Genomic DNA, 18,797 nt, shown 5'->3' with positions numbered 1-18,797 from the left:
AGTGAGGACCGACCACTCAAGGGAAAGGACTTGGAAGATGAGTGAATTAACGAACGATAATTAAACCTCCCTGGCTTCGGAAATCTATCGGAAGAAATGGCCTTGGTTGCCTAAGAATATGTGTGAAACAACTGTGACCTCGACTGTAGATCGCATTGGTTATTTAAGGAAGAGCCTTTTTTACTGAGCTGCCAGGACTTGCGCGCGGAGGAAAAGCTGACAAGGGCGAGAGGGTAGGCATGTGGCTCATGCTTCCAGAGTATGTTATTTTGCAAACCGCGCGCTTTGGCGCGCGGTGCAAACGCTCCATCGGTTTCCCTAGGAGCAACAACAGCGCCTGGGGCTTGCCTGCTCACTTGGCCCGCCAGACTGCGCAAGTCTATGTCGCTTTATCCCGAAGTAAGTCTTGTGGAGCTCGATGCTGTTTGCTGCCAACTAAATGTGCCCATTTGCAACTTTAAATTATAGTACGCTGGAGTTTCCATGAGTGCATGGTGGGTTCTCTAGCTTGCCCGGCACCGCTTCTCTTGCAGGGTGCTATTCCTCAAACTAAAGGAGTTTGAAGTACCTTTGAATTGGTGAAACTACCAGCCAAGTCCGACCCGGCTTTTTTTTTTTTTTTTTTTTTTTTTTTTTAGTATAAGACAATAGCTGGGAGGTGCTTCTATCTAGCCGGCTTCCCCAGCTGCTGCTTTTTAATGTGGACAATATCTCTCTGCAGTCAGTATGATTAAAGCCTGTCTTTCTGTGCGATGATGGGAACTATAGTTTAATGGATTTGAAGAAACTAGTTTCATGATTATGTAATTGCTTTTTTAATTTTCTGCGGGTGTAAATAAAATACCACCTAGGGAGTATTAATGGGACCCTTAGCCAACCTTATCGTATTTGAAATGGGCCTTTTCAATGTTAGGCAAGTGTAGCTATTCAGAGGAATTGGAACTCAGTTTGGAGGCCTGGCTTTTAGCGATTCCACTCTGATAATTTGGATCCTACACTATAAAACAGAAATAAATGGAAATGGTCTGGAACATTAATTGTCACTGGATATTATGGATTGTGGCTACTGTGATGAAAGGGTATTTTGTTGCTTTGCTAGAAAGCAAGCTGAGAATTATCTGAGCACTGCCTTATAAGAAAGGCAGCTATAAAGCTAAGAAAACTTGGAAAGAGAGAAGACAGAGAAGATAGTGGAGACAGTGGACCAAGGAAAAGGAAAACAAAATGATCAGAGCATTGGGGGAAAATAACATTTTGTGAGGAGCTGAATAGTCTGTCTATAATTAAGCATAGAGTAGTTTCCTTTAAAGAGAAACAATTTATATCTGTATTATCTGTTTCTACCATGTTCTTACTAAATAGAGTTTTAATTGCTTATGATCAACTTGACCTTTGAGTAAACAGTTGAGAGGATATAATGCTGCTCCTGCTACATTTAAGATGTAATGCTACCAGAAAAAGGACATGTAAGAGATGCAGGCAACACCAACTTCGGTTTAAACTTCAATATACAAGCTGCAAACTTTTCATTTTAGATGGGGGCAGCAAGATCTGAAAGGCTCTGCATCTATCCCCAAATTAAGTTTGGAACAAGTTATGCCACACATCTGTCCAGAAAAATTCACTGTTTTGTCATGGCTACAATGTAGACTTACAAACAGGCATTCTTGCTTTTTAGAATTCTGTGTGGTCTGTCCATGTTGGAGTTGGACAGGAGTTGAGGCCTTTCTAAAAGCTATCCACTTTCCCTTGCTGCTCATTACTGCATGGTGCTGATTTTAACCTATAAAGACCACATGGCTTGGCTCCCAGAAACAGCATCTGTAACAAACTGGTATGATAGTATGTACAGAATGACAAGTGCTGCAGTTATATACTTGCATCCCATTGCAGATGCCCATGTTCCCAGGTATCTCCAGGACCCCCTCCTTTGTGTATAACTTACTGCTCTGCTACGCTTCTACTGGGAAGGGATACTTGGATCTGCCTGTTTGGGATGGCCCTGGTGAGAAGCTTAAGGCAGTGCTTTTCAATTGTAACCCTTTTCCTTTGTAATAGTCTATCCTTGCAATTCAGGAAGATCTTGAAAACAACCTTGTTCCCCAAAATTTTAGTACTAAATTGTATGTATCACCAGCATGTGATGGGGTACCTGTGGCTGGTTATTTAACTTTATTTAAGTTTATTAGATGCATATCCTGACTTTCCCCTGAAAGTTCAGGGTGTACAGTTGTATCTTCATAACAACTTTGAGGTAGACCAGCCTGAAGAGTTAATAGCTAGTTTAGGGAATTTAGTCAGCCCTGTGATGGAGAAAACAAAAAGCATCTACAAAAAGCTCATTCAGATCATCAGAATCTGCAATTTTGAAATCAGTAAAGAGAACAAGGAGGATGTGAACTTGTTTAGATGAGATGCCTTGGGTGCCAGCTTTTGATACAGTGTTAGTTATTCTAACATATTAAGATTTTATCATATTAAACAATAGCAGAAACAGCACATATTCATTAAAATAAGCCAGAAGCTAATAAAAATGCACAATAAAAAAGCAGAAGGAGCATTCTAAAAGGAGCATTCATGATCAGTTGCCTGCATGTTGCACAAAATTAAGTAAATGTTAGCTTAGTCCCTGTGAAGTTTCAAATTCTCCAAATACCATTTGAATAACTTAAAAACGAATAGCTTGAAAAAAATGACTAAGTATTTCACATATTTATTAAAACTGATTACTTGAAGTTATGTTTTGTTTTTTTTAATCCAGGTTGTTCCACTGTATTGAGATGCCAGCACTTTAGTTCAGAAAATAAAGCAACAGACAATAGCCCCATGACTCCAATACTGAAACATCTCATAATGAAAATAAAATCAACTGGCCCTATTACAGTTGCTGAATATATGCGGGAAGTTTTGACAAATCCACTGAAGGTATGATCGGTGACACTATTAAATGTGTAGGAGTCAGTTTTTTTGGAGTTAAAGCTCTATTTTTTTATACAAATCAAACCTTTAAAAAAATGTAATACTTTAACCTAGCATATTAAAAAGCAGAGACGTCACCTTGCCGACAAAGATCCGCATAGTCAAAGCTATGGTTTTTCCAGTAGTAATGTATGGCTGTGAGAGCTGGACCATAAAAAAGGCCGAGCGCCGAAGAATTGATGCCTTTGAACTGTGGTGCTGGAGAAGACTCTTGAGAGTCCCCTGGACTGCTAGGAGGTCAAACCAGTCAATCTTAAAGGAAATCAACCCTGATTGCTCATTGGAAGGATCGATAATGAAGCTCAAGCTCAGATATTTTGGTCACCTAATGCGAAGAGAGATCTCTTTGGAGAAGACCCTGATGCTGAGAAAGATTGAAGGCAAAAGGAGAAGAGGACGGCAGAGGATGAGATGGTTAGATAGCATCACTGAAGCAATGAGCATGAAACTGAGCAAACTCAGGGAGGCAGTGAAGGACAGGAAGGCCTGGCGCAATATGGTTCATGGGGTCACGAAGAGTCAGACATGACTTAACGACTAAACAACAACAACAATACTTTAACCATTTCAAGCTCATAATTTAGTACATATTTTTATTTGTTCTCTGGGTAAAATAGGTAGTGTTTGGTAGGAAAGGCTGCCATTTTCAGCATAGGTGTGTTCAAGGAAGATATTATGAAACTAGGCTGAAGCTGCCATAACCTAAAGATGAAGCAGGCACGTAAGCAGAGAGGACAAAAGCCAGGAAACTTATCTATGAGATCCCTTCAGGGAGGTAGATAAGAAGGAAGCAAGTCGTTAAGGGAAAAAACAAAAGACCTGAACCAGAAAAAAAGTTGGGCCTGAGCACATGGAAACCCCAATCCCATCAACAACTGCCAGACTTGTGAATCAACAAAGCAAGGACTTTTGGGGATAAAAGGGATCCCAAAGCCCGCTCACTCTGAGTCCGCTGAGTCACTTTTGGATCCAGACTTGGCGGCTTCCCTCCCTCTAGCTAGTGCCTGGCAGCCTAGTTGGGAAGGACGTGGGTAAGTGTGGATGAGTGCGTGTGTGTGTGGATGAGAAAGAGCAAATGTACCTTGCAACCAGTAAAGTTTTGCTGTTACAGTGGAACCTCGGGTTACGAACGCTTCTGTTAACGAACTTTTCGAGTTACGACCAGCTCCAGCCGCAAAATTTTGCTTCGGTTTGTGAACTCCGCCTCGGGGTATGAACAGGATACGCGGCCATTTTCCTTCCCGTGACACAGTCCGTGGCCATTTTCCGCCCCTGACACGTGGTCCGCGGCTATTTTTCCGCCCCTGACACGTGGTCCGTGGGCATTTTTCCGCCCCTGACACGTGGTCCGTGGCCATTTTTCCGCCCCTGGCCCGTGGTCCGCGGCCATTTTTCCGCCCCTGATCCGTGGTCCGCAGCCATTTTTCTGCCCCTGACACGTGGTCCGCGGCCATTTTCCACCCCTGACACATAGTCGTAGGGAGGGGGACTCTCCCTCCAAGCAATAGCCGCCTCCCTGTCCTCCACGCCAGAATGGATTAACGGTAATTACATTGAACCTTATGGGGAAATTTGCTTCGGGTTGCGACCAATTCAGGCTGCGACCAGAGTCACGGAATGAATTAAGTTCGTAACCCGAGGTACCACTGTACTTTAAATTCACTAGGTCTCCGTGTATTACAAAGAACCTCTTATGCCTCAGTGTTCGGTTGGAAGTGATTTGTGTGTATCCCTAATTATTTCCCAGCTGTTGACCAGGGCTGTGTGTCTGTCTGCTCCAGCCGCACCTATCTGGAAAACCCAGGTAGAGAGCAAGGGGGGCTGATGATCTGCGTGCCTCAACAGGCTGAGTGTGTGAGTGAGTGACCATAAGCCGAGTCTAGGAGCAGCATGTGTAACAAGAGAAGCACCCAAAGTTTCTTCCTATTCCATTAATTGTTGCTCTTTTCAAAGTTGTCTTTCTGCCACAGGGAAAGATGTTTTCTGTTCAGGTTGCAAAGCAGCTTGTACTGGGGCAGAAGTTGGAAGCAGAATTTCAGCTATGGAAAAAATGTTGCTTTCACTCCCAACTTTTCTTGTTACACTCAATGTACAAATCTCTTTATGTGCTTTTCGTTGTGTGTGCCTGCTTTGCAACATCTCGTTTGGCTGTTTATCCTTGTTGATCAGGCTTATTTGAAAGATGACGCTATTCTGCTACCTCATCCTTAAGCATACCATGCTACAGCAAATGCATTTATAGACACAAATATGATTTCCATTGTCAAAGTGTTACTGATGTTGTGGTAAGCAGAAATTCTCTACTTTGATTAGCAAATGTTGGATAATATTAATTCCTACTAGCTCCTATGAGACAATCCTTCCTTTCCCCTACAGTCAAGTTAAAAACTTGTGCTTTACCAGTGTTAGCAGAGCAGCTGCCCATCTCCAGAGAGATAGCCTAACGTTATGCAGTGAGCAACACAAACTGAGATTCAGCAACAATAAAGCTTTATTGATTTCAAAGTTTGTAATCCAGCCATATATTCTCTTACTCATACCCACTTACATACCTCCTGCCTACGGTAGATCTGGCTGAGTTCAACCTGGATTCAGGGAGGAGAGCTACATAGCACATGTGAGGGTCCAGATTATGGGATCTTCCAACAGAAACTTGTATAGCTTATTCTTTTTATCCTTTGCCAGCAGAGCTTTCCACATCACCTCAGCCTTTCATTGATCTCTTAGGTTGTTGAGTCAAATGTGACTTACTACATGGCATTAACTGTTAACACCCTTACCTCTGGTTGGTGTCTTCCGTGCCTCATCTAATCTGATCCTGATAAATTGCTTCCCAGTTCTGTGCATCATTGCATGACCTTAACATGTCCTCAGCTGCACACCTCATTCTTCCATTTCCAGATAGTTGTTTCCTTTTCACATTGCACTTGCCTGTTAGTTTAACTATCACAGATGCCAGGTTGCTTTCTCTCACCCTAAGTTCAAGAAAAGGTGAAATAAAATTGCTTTGCCCAAATAAAATGGGATGGATGGTTTTTACCATGATGATGGTGAGAGAGAAAGAGTATATCCATTGGAATATACATATTAATCTAACAATAATATAACTTCAGTCTCTTATATACAGTTACTATAGTAGTAAGATCCTACTGTCTTTCTGGATATCATGTCCACAGTATCCTGACTCCCAAAGGATCCCTGCTTGTCCCTTCTCTTCTACCAAAATAAATAGCCCTTTCTCATTTTACACTATGAATGTTTTCCAGCTTTTTTTTTTCATTTCTCAATCTCATTTTTACATTGCAGAAAATCTGCTATTATATCATTTCATCTTCCTATTTTTGCTTGATAAATTATATTGTAAAGTGAGGAGCCCTTCATGTTTTCTTTATCTCCTTAGAGAGTTGTTACAAAATTTCTGAATTAAAGCAGACTAGCAGAGGAATATAATCAAGGATTAAGAACTTGAGTGAAAGAGTTGCAAATATTAAATAATGTTTAATTTATTCTTTTTCCACAGGGATACTATATGCATCAAGATATGTTTGGAGAAAAGGGAGATTTTGTTACTTCACCTGAAATAAGTCAAATTTTTGGAGAGGTAGCTTTAAAAATAGTTATTTTTTCATGTGCATGATTATATAAGTTATAAGCATTTAAGATAAAATGATACAATGATAAAATGAAGCTTAATAGGAAGCAGTAAAGGAACAAAATCAATTTCAGAAGATTTGTCCAATTTAACAAACAAAACTGCTTTTTCTTGGTGCTATATCTGTTAACACTTATACCTAGTGCTTCTTACCTTGTCATTTATAAGAATTCTGGCTAGTTCCTGCAGTTAGCACTTTGAAGAACTGGCTGCCAATTATAGATTATAAATTATATTTAGTAATGTCTGAATATACTAGAATTTTTTTATCATATTTGATTCTGGGCTTCAGTAGTTTACCAGTTTTTGAGAACATTGTGTTCTGTAACTGATATCTCATAATTTGGAATTTGTTGTATTTTTAGTGTGATTGAGAAAATCTATTGTTTGATTTTCTATTTAAATATTTTGACATGACTTGGTAATGTAATTTTCTGTATTCCTGTCATATTGCTGTTCTGTTGTGGACCACTCTGAGTGTATATGAACAAAAAAAGCTTAATGCACTAATATAAAGTAACTACTTCATCTGATACTTTTGCTGAGATCTAAATTTCACTTTGGTGATAAAAGTGTGCTGTTCAAGTTCTACTCAAGAAAGTTTAATATGATTGTTAGACAGTATGTGAAAAGTATAATCTGCATATTCCCAAGATATGTTCTCAGTGTCACTAAGTTCAGTGAAATTTCTTCTAAAGCAAAGTAAAGGCAAATGCAGTTTTAAGCTATGCTGATAGAAGTAGTTTCCAAATCACAAGAAATAACAGTTCCACCATATTCTGCTTTGGTCATACTCCACTGTGTCAGTTCTAGGGTTCAGCCACACTAAAGAGATATTCTAGAACTTGGAACAGGGACACAGATGGGCAACACAGATAATCAGGGAGCTAGAAACAAATTTCCTTCACCAATTGAACATTATTTCCAGTATTAGAATTGGTGATCTAGCCTGTTTCCTTAGGTGGTTCAAGGGGCTGCAAAATTACAGTCATAAGCTGCTTAACTCCCATTAATCTCAATGTTATTTAAATAACTTTATTATGTAGAAATATGGGGGGGGGTGGTTACTTCCCCTGTGTTTTTTAAAATATATATATTATACATACATACATAAATACACATATACAACACACAATTTATAAATAAATTCAGTTTTAGTATTTTTTAAAAAAACTTAATTTTTCTTTTCTTCAGTTAATAGGTATTTGGTTTGTTAGTGAATGGATGGCTACAGGAAAATCTCCAAAATTTCAGCTGGTGGAACTGGGCCCAGGTAGAGGTAGTCTTATAAATGATATTTTAAGGGTAAGTAAAAACAGCCTTTTTATGTACTGTATAGGGTAATGATGAACAAGTCTGCTCATTTGACTTTTTGTGACATAATTTTTCAAATAGAAGTTCAGTCCTTCCAGTTCTACATCAGTTTGGAATTTTTTAAGCTTGCACAAAAATATAAACATACTTTCATGCACCCACAAACTTGTATGCATTTATTTTGTGCATTTGTTCAACTGTTTAAGTGTCAATCCTGTACCTAGCTATACATTAATGACTTGTTTTTAATTTATTTTTTAATGCAAAATAAGAATCAGATTGTAGAAATGCCACTGACTGTTGTATGCTACCTGAGAGGTTTATCTCAGTGGTATATGGCTGGGGTGGAGTGGGGGGCACTGAAGCTAATGTGGTATTTAGCATGTTGTGCTACATTTCCAAGAATATGCAAAGCTTGAAGAAAGAAATAAGGAAGAAAAGGACAAAAAATTAATTAAAACCAGGTAATTAGATGATTTGATTTGGTGCCACCCAACTCCAAATTATTCCCCACTGATTTTAAGCATTTTCCCCTTTTGCCATATTAAAGGTTACAATTTGCTGGTAATTTTTGACAGAGCTCTTAAGACCGTATCCAAGGCTTTAGATAATCTGTGTAGCTTTGGATGCTCAGAGTGTGCACCCTGATTTAATATAAAATAGTATAATTGTGTGTTTACAGATTCTTAGATGTTTCATTCTAAATTCCATTTTTTGCTTCTTAGCTTGCAAAACAGTATATATTTCTGCTCTGTTGTGGTTTACATTTTTGCTTCTAAAGTACCTAGTGTGTCATTTTTCTTAAGTGATTTATTTATTTATTTATTATTTATTTATATTTCACGTTTGTCATCGCCCATCTCCCTAGAAGTGACTCTGGGCGATTTACAGTAAAAGAATAAATATTGATTAAAATACAGTAAAACCATAATCCTACAAATAATAAATAATAAATATCTTCCAAGATTGAGGGTGAAATTGTTAGGCTCAGGGAAATAGGCCCTTATTTGAAAGGGTAGCTAATGAATTTGAAAAGGAAGGGAAGTATTCCACTAACTGATAAATATTGTTGGATTCTTCTTATTTCCAAGTCCAATTTAGGGTGGGTGGAGAGAGAGAGAGAGAGAGAGAAGCTCTAACAGTATTCCCTGTGCTCGCAGGTTTTGACTCAGCTGAGCTCCATACTTGCTAACTGTGAAATTTCGATTCATTTGGTGGAAGTCAGTCCAAAATTAAGTGAGATACAGGCATCAGTACTGACAAAAGAAGAAACGGAGTTGCCAGAGAACTCCAGTGCTTATATGCATGGAATTAGTAAGACTGGAATACCAATTTTCTGGTACAGAAACTTGAACGAAGTGCCAGGAGGTAAGAACTTGTTCATTTATTGCTTTTTTAAATATATTAGTCAATAATTATTAGCTATTTTGTTAGAATTAATATAAATTTTGCAATGAAGGGAGATAATCTAGAGTTAAGACACATGTAGCTATGGTTTTGCCTTAATGAACATGAAAACATTGCATTCAAAATATCCAGTTAAGCCCTTGGAAGAGTCCATTGTTTATGTCTGTAAACATAGTTTTACAGTAGATCTTCATTTTGTATTTAAAAAGTATTTCAGGAAATGTTAAGCCTGTAGCATCCCCTTGCATTTGTATATATTTGCATTTCAATCAAACCTATTTTACTGATGTATATAACCAAATTCACCCAGTAACCTTGATTTATTAAGGTTTCAAGTTGGTATTGACTCTTAGCGACCACCTAGATAGATACTGTAGATTCTGTCCAGGAATCAAGTCATTGTTTCTCATCTGTCCATGCAGTTTTCTTGGTAAGGTAATATAACAAAAGCAGTTCCTCCTGCAACAGATAATTAAATATAATTGAGTACACTAAAATTGTAAATTTTGACCCATGATCTAGCTCAAATGAATCATTCATAAAACAGATTTTAGCTACTCATGCAGTTATTATAAAAATGGAGACATTGTTGTTTTTGACTGATACTTTATTCCCCCCCCCCCAGGCAACAATTTTTATTTAGCACATGAATTCCTTGATGCTCTGCCTATTCATAAATTTCAGGTATGATCACATACTACCATTAGATTTGGATTAAAAATTGTTCAGTGTTTTTATAATATTTGCTGGGAGCGGTTGGTAGAAATATTGATTGCATTAATACAGTTATGGGATAATTTTTACCTTAAGAAAGCTATTACAATAAATTCCATGAGGAATGGGTGAATGTAACACTATTTGCAAATAGGAAAAAAAGTCACATCTTTACTGAGAACTTTTCTTTTCCATTATATAATTGCATATAAGAAATTGGAGTCTGTAATATAATGTAAAATATGTAAACTTACAAATATAGTATTGGCACATGTTCCAAGTAACACTATAATCTTATAAGTATACTTATTACATAAGTTACAAGACCATAAAAGAATAGTGTAATTATCACGCTTTGTGAATTACGTAGCAGATTCCACAGAACCACAGCACGTGTATTTGAAAAGCCCTGTCCACAATCACAAATGCATGAGAAGGAAAGACAAAAATAATTACTACATCATTTTCCTGTGACAGCAGCTGATGTTGCCCTCTTTTCTTAGTATTAGTACTAGCTTATCTTATAAATTTAGAAGTACCTTACTTGACATTCAAAGCAAATTTACTGTGTTTTCTGTATTCAGCCCAGGATTTGATCAACTTCATACAGAAAGAGATGTCTTTTAGAATGATCCCTCTCTCACAGGTGTGAGCTCCAGGAGAAGCTTGATTCCAAGGACAACAGAACCTTGGCAGTCTAACTTCACACTGGAATCATGTGCTAGCTAAAGAGATATCCTCATTCCATAAATAGAGGAAAAGAAACTAGGCCACATCTGGAAAGAAGGTGATGGGGTGTACAAGGAGATGCTTTGCTCCACAACACTATCAGGAAGGTCATACTGACGTGGGGCAGTGTGCTTCGTGCATTGATATGGGGCAGAAAGGTACCATGTTGTCTCAACTAGTAGAGCAAAACAGAGTTCTGCACAATATGAATGATCCAAAAAAAAGGAAAAGCAACAGACTTCCTTCTACTTTAAGTCAGGCATGGTAACAGCTGTACACTTTTTTGCCTCTACTGTATCTCAAATGAAGGAGTATTCTCCAGTGCAGGTGGCATAATGATACCCCATCACTTATATGCAGTCATTGACTTGGTGAAGGAGATCATTTTCCTCAAGCTGTTCAAATCTCAGATAACAACTGAAAAAAATCTATAGAAAAATACACCGTAAGATGATGGTAGTTTGTTCCTATTTAGAGGCAACTCTGACATTAAGAGATTCCAAGTTCTGTAGACATGCAGTGACTGACTTTGTGTAGAAACAGTGGATACTACACCCTTATATGTTTTTGCATGAAAGAGAAAAAAATGAATGTGTGATTTATGGTTTTGATGATTAAATAGGATAGATTATAGAAGGAAGAGAGTTATGTTGTAACCATAGAGTAAGAGGTAAATTTATAATTGTAGTTACAACTGCTGTAAAGAAGATTGGAAGCTACTTATCTTTTCTCTTTCTTTTCTATTTTTATTTTACTTTTTTTTTCCTTTCTTGCACTTTTGGCTTTCTCTTTGATTTCTTTCTTTTTCTTTTCCTACTTTATACCAGTTTGTATTAGTTTGTAACTTCCTTTTAAAAAATCTTTAATAAAAATTATGTGTATATGTATATGAATGAAACAAGGGATACTACAGATATTAAAGTTTTAAATAGCAGCACACATCCAGAATAAAAAGTACACAATATTTCTAACTAACCTTATCTATACTTTAAAGACAAACAGATCGTTGTAGTAAACATTTCCTGTTTCCTTCAATATTCCAGATTCTTATAGATTACAACTTTATATCAGAGGCTTAGGAGTGCAGTGTTCTTTCTTTCTTTTACCTGATCTCAGTACACAATTCTGCCTTTCTTTTAAAAGGGCACAGTTTGGGTAATCTGGCTTTGTAAGTGACCCAAGCATGCAGCTGCCCCTTGTGCAGATAAAAATTCCAGGTCACTGATGAGTGAATGTGGACTGAGTTTATCTGGCAGGAAAGCTGGCAAGGAGGCTGCAAGCTTGTGAATGGAAGCTGGATCTTCACAACACCCACTGAGTAATCTAAACAGCACACTGTAGCGTGTATTACTTCCAGCAGTTCGCATACAGAATTTTTTCTTTTCGTTACTCCAGTAGAGATAGAAGAGATTACCTAAAGCTGCAAAGAAAACAGATTTTTTTACTTGATTTGGAAGGGAAAGGGGAGGGGAAACATTGCATGACCATTCACATGTCCATATCAGGAGCAGGGTGTTGCTGAAGACTACCATAAAACCTAATTCTGGAACTTCTGAGATCAACTGTTCTTTGAGACTAGTTTTCAGACAAAAGCTTGAGAATGAAGACTTGCCTAATAGAACCCCCTCAAAAAAATTGTATTATAAAAACCAACACATTTATTATAGTTTTAAGTTTTCAAGGTCTACAACCCACTTCAGAGATGCTGCTTTTAGCTGTGCACACAGACACATTTTTTTTAAAAAATACATCTAATTATATAATAAACTTAAATTGGTATATGAAGTTTTATTGTTAATCTAAATACTGAGCTGGAGATACGCTTCATGGTACAAGTTGAAAAACTTCCAATGTTAGTCTTTAAGAAGTTTCACTTAAGAGCAAAATTATTAGTTTTTTTTTTAGTCCAAGATTCATGTTTTAAACAAGTTTAATCAGAAGTGATAATTATACTTATTCAATAAATCCATAGTAATCTATTTTGCCTTTTCAATTAACAGAAAACAGAAAATGGATGGCGCGAGTTGTTGGTTGATATTGATCCAGAAGCTTCTGATAAGCTGCGATTTGTCCTTGCACCATCTGCCACTCCTGCCTCAAAAGCCTTCATGCATGTAAATTTCTGGTGATTTTAATTGTATTTCTAGGCTATATAATCTGGTGGGTTTTTCTTTCAAAATCATATTGCAATTGTATGATGGTTCAAGACCATCATTCTTTAAAATGTATTTAACTGAAGTCATAACTGTTGTTAATTCTTTTAAGCTTTTATTTTATGCATCTCTCGTCATAACATTGTATGGAAAAGCTACATCAAACAGAACTGGATACGCAATATTCCTTTTTTTGTTTGTTTGTTTTTAGAAAGGCAATAATGGTCCATTCGCTTCAACAGCAAAACATTAAGCTTGTCACTTTCTTGATTTAATCAAAATATTTGATACAGTTACATTAAAACTGATGTCGCATATTTGTTATAGTTTAGTCAACATATGCATAAGAGTTTACTTCTTTTTAAGATTTCCAGGTATCTTTTACTAAGACAGTGTTTATGTGATTTATTGCTATAATTTCTTCTAAAGCTTTCTAGAAATTGAAGTTCTGTCGAAACACTCATATTCCATTATAAATGTGGTGCTTTGCAGGGAGTAATTATTCAAAAATCAAAGTTTGCATTATAGACTGTCCTTTGTACAAGTTGTATATTGCAACATGATATTGTGGAGCACTTCAACACCTACAGTTCAACTTAAATTCTGTATTAGGACCAAGAATCCAGAGATCATGTAGAAGTATGTCCTGATGCTGGTGTCATCATCCAGAAGCTTGCTTCTAATGTTGAAAACAATGGAGGAGCAGCATTGATTGTAGATTATGGTCACGATGGAACCAAAACAGATACTTTCCGAGTAAGCTGATATATATAACTTCATTGTAGTTTGAATGTGTGGATTTTAGTTGGCTGGCTGAGGGAGGGAGAGGGACAAACTGGCAGAAGTTTCTTTTCCTACCTACAAATATTCATATTTATTGCACTCTGTTACAAGTCATTCATACTGAAAGAAAAGTTACATCCTTTTAAAATAAAAATCATAGAGTTGGAAGGGGCCACTGTAACTTTCTGCTCAGTATAAAACACTACTGTATCCACAACAGACGGATGTCCAACCTCTGCTTAAATTCATCCAGTAAAAGGCAGTTAACCAATTCCCTCAGTAATTGGTTCCACTGTCAAACTGCTCTTATCACTAGTTTTTGCTAATATTCAACTAGAATATTAAGACCATGCCTTGTGTTCTGGGATGACAGAGACCATGTGTTGACTTTTTTTCTATGCAGTGCCTCTTCCGGTACTTGGAGAATGCTTTCTCATCACTCTGTTTCTTTTCATGCATCTAAACATACTTAGATCCCTCAACTTCTCTGTGTGAGATTTAGCTTCCATTCCCTACCTATTGTCATTGCCTTTTGTTGTACCTGTTGCAATTTCTTTGAATCTTTCATAAAGCAATGTGCCTAGAACTGAGATGGAGTCTGACCAACGCAAAATACCTGGAATTAATATTTCCCATAATTTAGAAACTATACTTCTGTTTGCTTTTTTGGCAGCTATGGGACATTGCTGATTCTATTTAGCTTGTGATCAGTTGCAATTTTAAGATGTTTTTCACACATAATGTTCCCAGTCCAGGTATTCCCTATTCTTATACCTCTGCATTTTTTCCTATTTTTTAAGTGCATACGTATGCATTTGTCTGTTAAGTTTCATTCTATTATTTTTCGCCCATTTTCTAACCTATCAAGATCTTTTTGAATGTTATTTCTGTCTTCTAGAGTACTAGTTGTCCAAGTCAGTATTGTGTCATCTGCAAATTTGATAAGCATTATTTCCCCTCTTCCTGTACAAGGAGAGTACGGGCCCAGGACTGAACCTTGTGGTGTCTCATTTAATAAGGGGGACGCGGTGGCACAGGGCTTAATGACGCTGGAGTTTGCTGGTCAGAAATGGTCGGCACTCCAGCGGTTCGGGCCCGGCTCCGCGGGATGGGGTGAGCTCCTGTCCCTTGTCCTAGCTCCTGCCCACCCAGCAGTTTGAAAGCTATTCTATCTGCGAGTAGATAAATGGGGACTTCCGTTTAGATGGGAGGAACCGGTGGTGCTGCACAGAGGAGCAAAATACCGGTGCTGGCCGAACTCCAAATGCAGCCGGCACGAGCGACGATTGATGCGAGCGGCGAGGAAGATCTACGGAGGAGGGAAAAAAGCCCAGATGACCCCCTAGCGGCCCCTGCTGGTCACATAGCATAATAGTTATAGCATTAATTGTAGATTTGTCACTGTTAGGTTTATATATACTTTGTGAGCCACCCAGAGTTCCCCCTTGGGGGGAGATGGGCGGAGAATAAATTGAATGTATGTATGTATGTATGTATGTATGTATGTATGTATGTATGTATGTATGTATAAATTTTAAAAACCTGATGTCAGGGCTCTGACTGTAAAGTTTCCCAGTCCAGCCTGTGACAGCTATCTAGAAGGAAAGCAGGAATGGAGAAAATGTAAACATTTGTCTCCAATGGACAGGCCAGAGTGTGTGGAAAAAGCAAGTCTAAGACCTCACACTCTATAAGAGCATGCAGGATTTGAAGTATGATTGGGTATAAATTCTGTAGCTCTTTCAGGGACTGTCAGCTGTATTTTATGGCTGCTATTCCAGTATGCCGGTGAAGTTTTAGTTTGTACCTGTATTCATCCAAGTCTCTGAAGAGCTACCTGCTAGTTTGGGCTTCCTGACACTTCGCTCATTATGAAGAAGCACTGATTAGTTTCTTGGAGTATGATTGTTGAGCCAGCTATAGATTCATTTTATAGACATGCCATCAAGACAGACATATTAGGCTGCTGTTAAAGAACATCAAGGGTAGCCAGATGCTTTGCTGAAATCAAGATATACTTCATCCACAGCAAGGATAAGAAGTTACTAGTCAGAAAATGAAATAAGATTAGTCTGCTAAGATTTGTTACTACCAAATCCATAGTGACTTCTGAGCATTGTGCATTTCTAAGCACTTACCTAGCAATCACTTGCAGTTTATTTTATATCTTCCCAGGTCAAAGCAGACTGGCTGGTCTGTATTTCCATAGATACTCTTCTTCCCCCTTTTTGAAGAAGGGCGTTTATCTCTTCTGTTATCTGCTACTTCATCATTCTCCAGGACTTTTCAAATATAATTAATTAAAATGTCATAAGACCATCAGCAAGTTTCTTTAATATCCTAGGATGCAATCCACCTGGCCCTAAATATTTGAAGTAATTCACATTATTTCAGGTTTCATCAGTTCAAGCTAAATTCCAGTTCTTCACAATTGGCCAGAGATGGCTTCCTTTTTAGAGAATACTGAACCAAAATAGGAGTTGAGTAATTTTGTCTTTGTTATATGTAATCGTTTAACAAAGTCTGGAAAATAATTCATTCTTTTAAAAAAGAAACTATGCAAGAATTCTAATTCCCTGATAAATAGGGTAGCAAATAATCAGGGTTCTCACTTTCAAAAACAAATAAAATTGACCATCCACAACCTAACAGGGTACACAGGTGTGCTTGTCTGTTTTACATTTTATTTTCTATTATTTTCAGGGATTCCGTGGTCATAAACTTCATGATGTGTTACTATCACCAGGAACAGCAGACCTCACTGCTGATGTGGATTTCAGTTACTTGCAAAGAATGGTACAGAAAAGAGTAGCCACTTTGGGACCTTTAAAGCAAAAGGAATTCTTGAAAAATATGGGCATTGATGTTAGATTGCAGGTAAGGGCTACTTTAATAATTCTGTAATTAATTTATTCATTAGATTTATATCCTACTTTCTTCAAGAGCTCAAGGCAACTTACATAGGGATCCCCTTTCATTTTATCCCCACAACAGCAACCCTGTGAGGTAAGTTGACTGAGAGTGGCAGCCTGTGGGTTTCCATGGCTGAAGGTGGACTGAAGCTGGGTTTCCATGGTTCTAATCCAGCATCTTAACCACCATATCTGTTCTTGTGTTTAGGAAGGCTTTTTAAATCATTGCTTTTGACTCTTGCATCTTTGCTCAACAGACAGAACTGATACCTAAAACTTCATGGTATATACAGATTGGGAAGGAAAGGAGTGAATTTTGGGATGGAAAAGTAATCTTTTTTTTTTTTTTTAATGTAGGTACTACTGCAGAATGCTGATGATGCAGTCACTCGAAGTCATCTGCTTCAAGGTTATCAAATGCTCATGGATAAAATGGGAGAATGTTTTTATTTTTTTGCCCTTTTACCTCACTACAGACTTAAGACTTCAGATCATTTAAGGAAGCCAGATCACTCACTTTCATCACCTGTTGCTGGCTTTGGAGAACTTTTATGGAAATGAACCCCAAATCAGAATATGTACTATGGTAATCTAGATTCTCCTAATAGTCTGTCAGGAAGACAGTTAAGTTACATTAACTATGGAAGACTTCAATCATACCCCTGTAACATATAGCCAACATAGGGAATTATTGATCTGGTAAAATTAAAAACAAAAAAGTGCTGCTGAAGGGGGGGGAGTTTTAGGTGGAAAAAATGCAAGTTGGCACAATACTGTGAAAGTGTTTCATAATTAAAGTTCGCTCTTTTATCCCCCACTGAGAATTTCCAAGTTTGTATGATAAGTAATTTTACTGCCAGTTCTTATGGTGATGCAAATAACAGTACAGATAGTCCTCGACCTAGACCATTCGTTCAGCAACCATTCGAAGTTAGGATGGCGCTGAACGAATGGTGGTTACAACCAGTCCTCAGAGTTCTGGCCATCCCAGCACCCCCGTGATCTGGGTGCTTGGCAGCCGGTTTGCACTTACAGCCAGTTGCAGTGCCTCGCAATCACATGATCACCATTTGCAACCTTCTCTGTTAGTTTCCCCACAAGTCAATGGGGAAGTCAGCAGGGAAGTTCACGTCACTGGGGTAAGTTTCCCCCACCTGTGCACCCTCCCCCATTCCCTCTGCACTCGCACCATGCTGGCCACTTGCACCTCTGCGCACCCAACCCCTGCCTCATGCATACCCTCACACAACCTCCCCAACCCATGCCACAGCTCACACCTATGCTGTGCATCTCGTGCATCCTCCCAACCCATGCCTCTTGTGCACCCTCTTGCATACACCCTTGTGCACCCCTCCCCGACCTGCACACCTCTCGCACACACCCTCATACCCTCCCCAAACCTCTCACCATGACCCACACCACTCCTCTTGCACACACCCTCACGCACCCTCCCCAACCCACGCCTCTTATGCACCCTGCACACCTTCCCCAACCCACACCACCCCTCTTGCATGCCCCATGCACCTTCCCCAACCCACACCTCTCACGCACCCCCTCACTCTCTCCCCCATCCAGCAGCAGCCACTTGCCTGCCTGCCAGCCTGGGACTTGCAACTTCCTGCCAACTGACTTTGGTTGTGGGAAGCTGGCAGGAAGTTGCCTCGCCTAACCATGGGATTTGGTTAACAGCGGCAACTGGGACTGCAGGGATTGCTCTCACTAAGCGATGCAGTCGCACTTTACAACCACATTGCTTAAGTGATGGAAATTCTACTCTGGTATATGGAACAGACACCTACTAGCAAATAGATTGTCTGCAGGAAAAAAAGCGCTAGTACAAATTGAGTAACAGTACCAGCTCCTTTTCATGTGTAAGTAGCAACTCTGTGTTCTGATTTGATGTAATAAATGCTTAATGTGCTTCTGGTGTGTAATTCATTTCCATAGGACAGAAAACAGTATAAGCAATGGCTCATTCTTGCTCTTTGAACATGAGCAGCCTGTCCTAATTTCTGAGGAATCCTTCCTAAATTCCACAACTATTATATCATGCTTATAATAATAAAATATCCAACATGACTTGGATAAACAGAGGCTGTTCAAAAGATTGCAGTTCAAGTTTGCTACAAACTATTGCCAAGAATATCACAAAAA

General features: G+C 38.5%; 1 protein-coding gene across 2 annotated transcripts; it reads left to right on the top strand.

Annotated features, from left to right (window-relative positions):
- Positions 1 to 40: 40 nt before the first annotated feature.
- On the top strand, positions 41 to 18,744 carry NDUFAF7 (NADH:ubiquinone oxidoreductase complex assembly factor 7). Of its 2 annotated transcripts, none has more exons than XM_025172580.2 (10): positions 41 to 233; positions 2,762 to 2,925; positions 6,500 to 6,580; positions 7,826 to 7,936; positions 9,106 to 9,313; positions 9,978 to 10,036; positions 12,796 to 12,909; positions 13,561 to 13,704; positions 16,435 to 16,608; positions 17,001 to 18,744. In XM_025172580.2, exons 2-10 carry the CDS (start codon positions 2,827 to 2,829, stop codon positions 17,202 to 17,204), a joined length of 1,194 nt encoding a protein of 397 aa, XP_025028348.1. In that variant the 5' UTR covers positions 41 to 233; positions 2,762 to 2,826; the 3' UTR covers positions 17,205 to 18,744. The 2 variants fall into 2 exon arrangements, with proteins under 2 accessions (XP_025028348.1, XP_007437325.1); XM_007437263.4 differs by having other exon boundaries at positions 41 to 399.
- The last annotated feature ends 53 nt before the right edge of the window (positions 18,745 to 18,797 follow it).

This window comes from Python bivittatus, unplaced genomic scaffold (genome assembly GCF_059951505.1).
Source record: "Python bivittatus isolate LINGU-HERP-01145 unplaced genomic scaffold, Pbiv_v1 ctg000020_np1212, whole genome shotgun sequence".
NCBI classification, from domain to species: Eukaryota; Metazoa; Chordata; class Lepidosauria; order Squamata; family Pythonidae; genus Python; species Python bivittatus.
This window is presented reverse-complemented; position numbering and strand designations above follow the sequence as displayed.

Coding starts and splice junctions, on each gene's coding strand:
- NDUFAF7 (XM_007437263.4), top strand. CDS start 240: ATGTGGCTCATGCTTCCAGAGTATGTTATTTTGCAAACCGCGCGCTTT. Junction 6,581..7,825: donor TAAGTCAAATTTTTGGAGAG/GTAGCTTTAAAA, acceptor TCTTTTCTTCAG/TTAATAGGTATTTGGTTTGT. Junction 9,314..9,977: donor CTTGAACGAAGTGCCAGGAG/GTAAGAACTTGT, acceptor CCCCCCCCCCAG/GCAACAATTTTTATTTAGCA.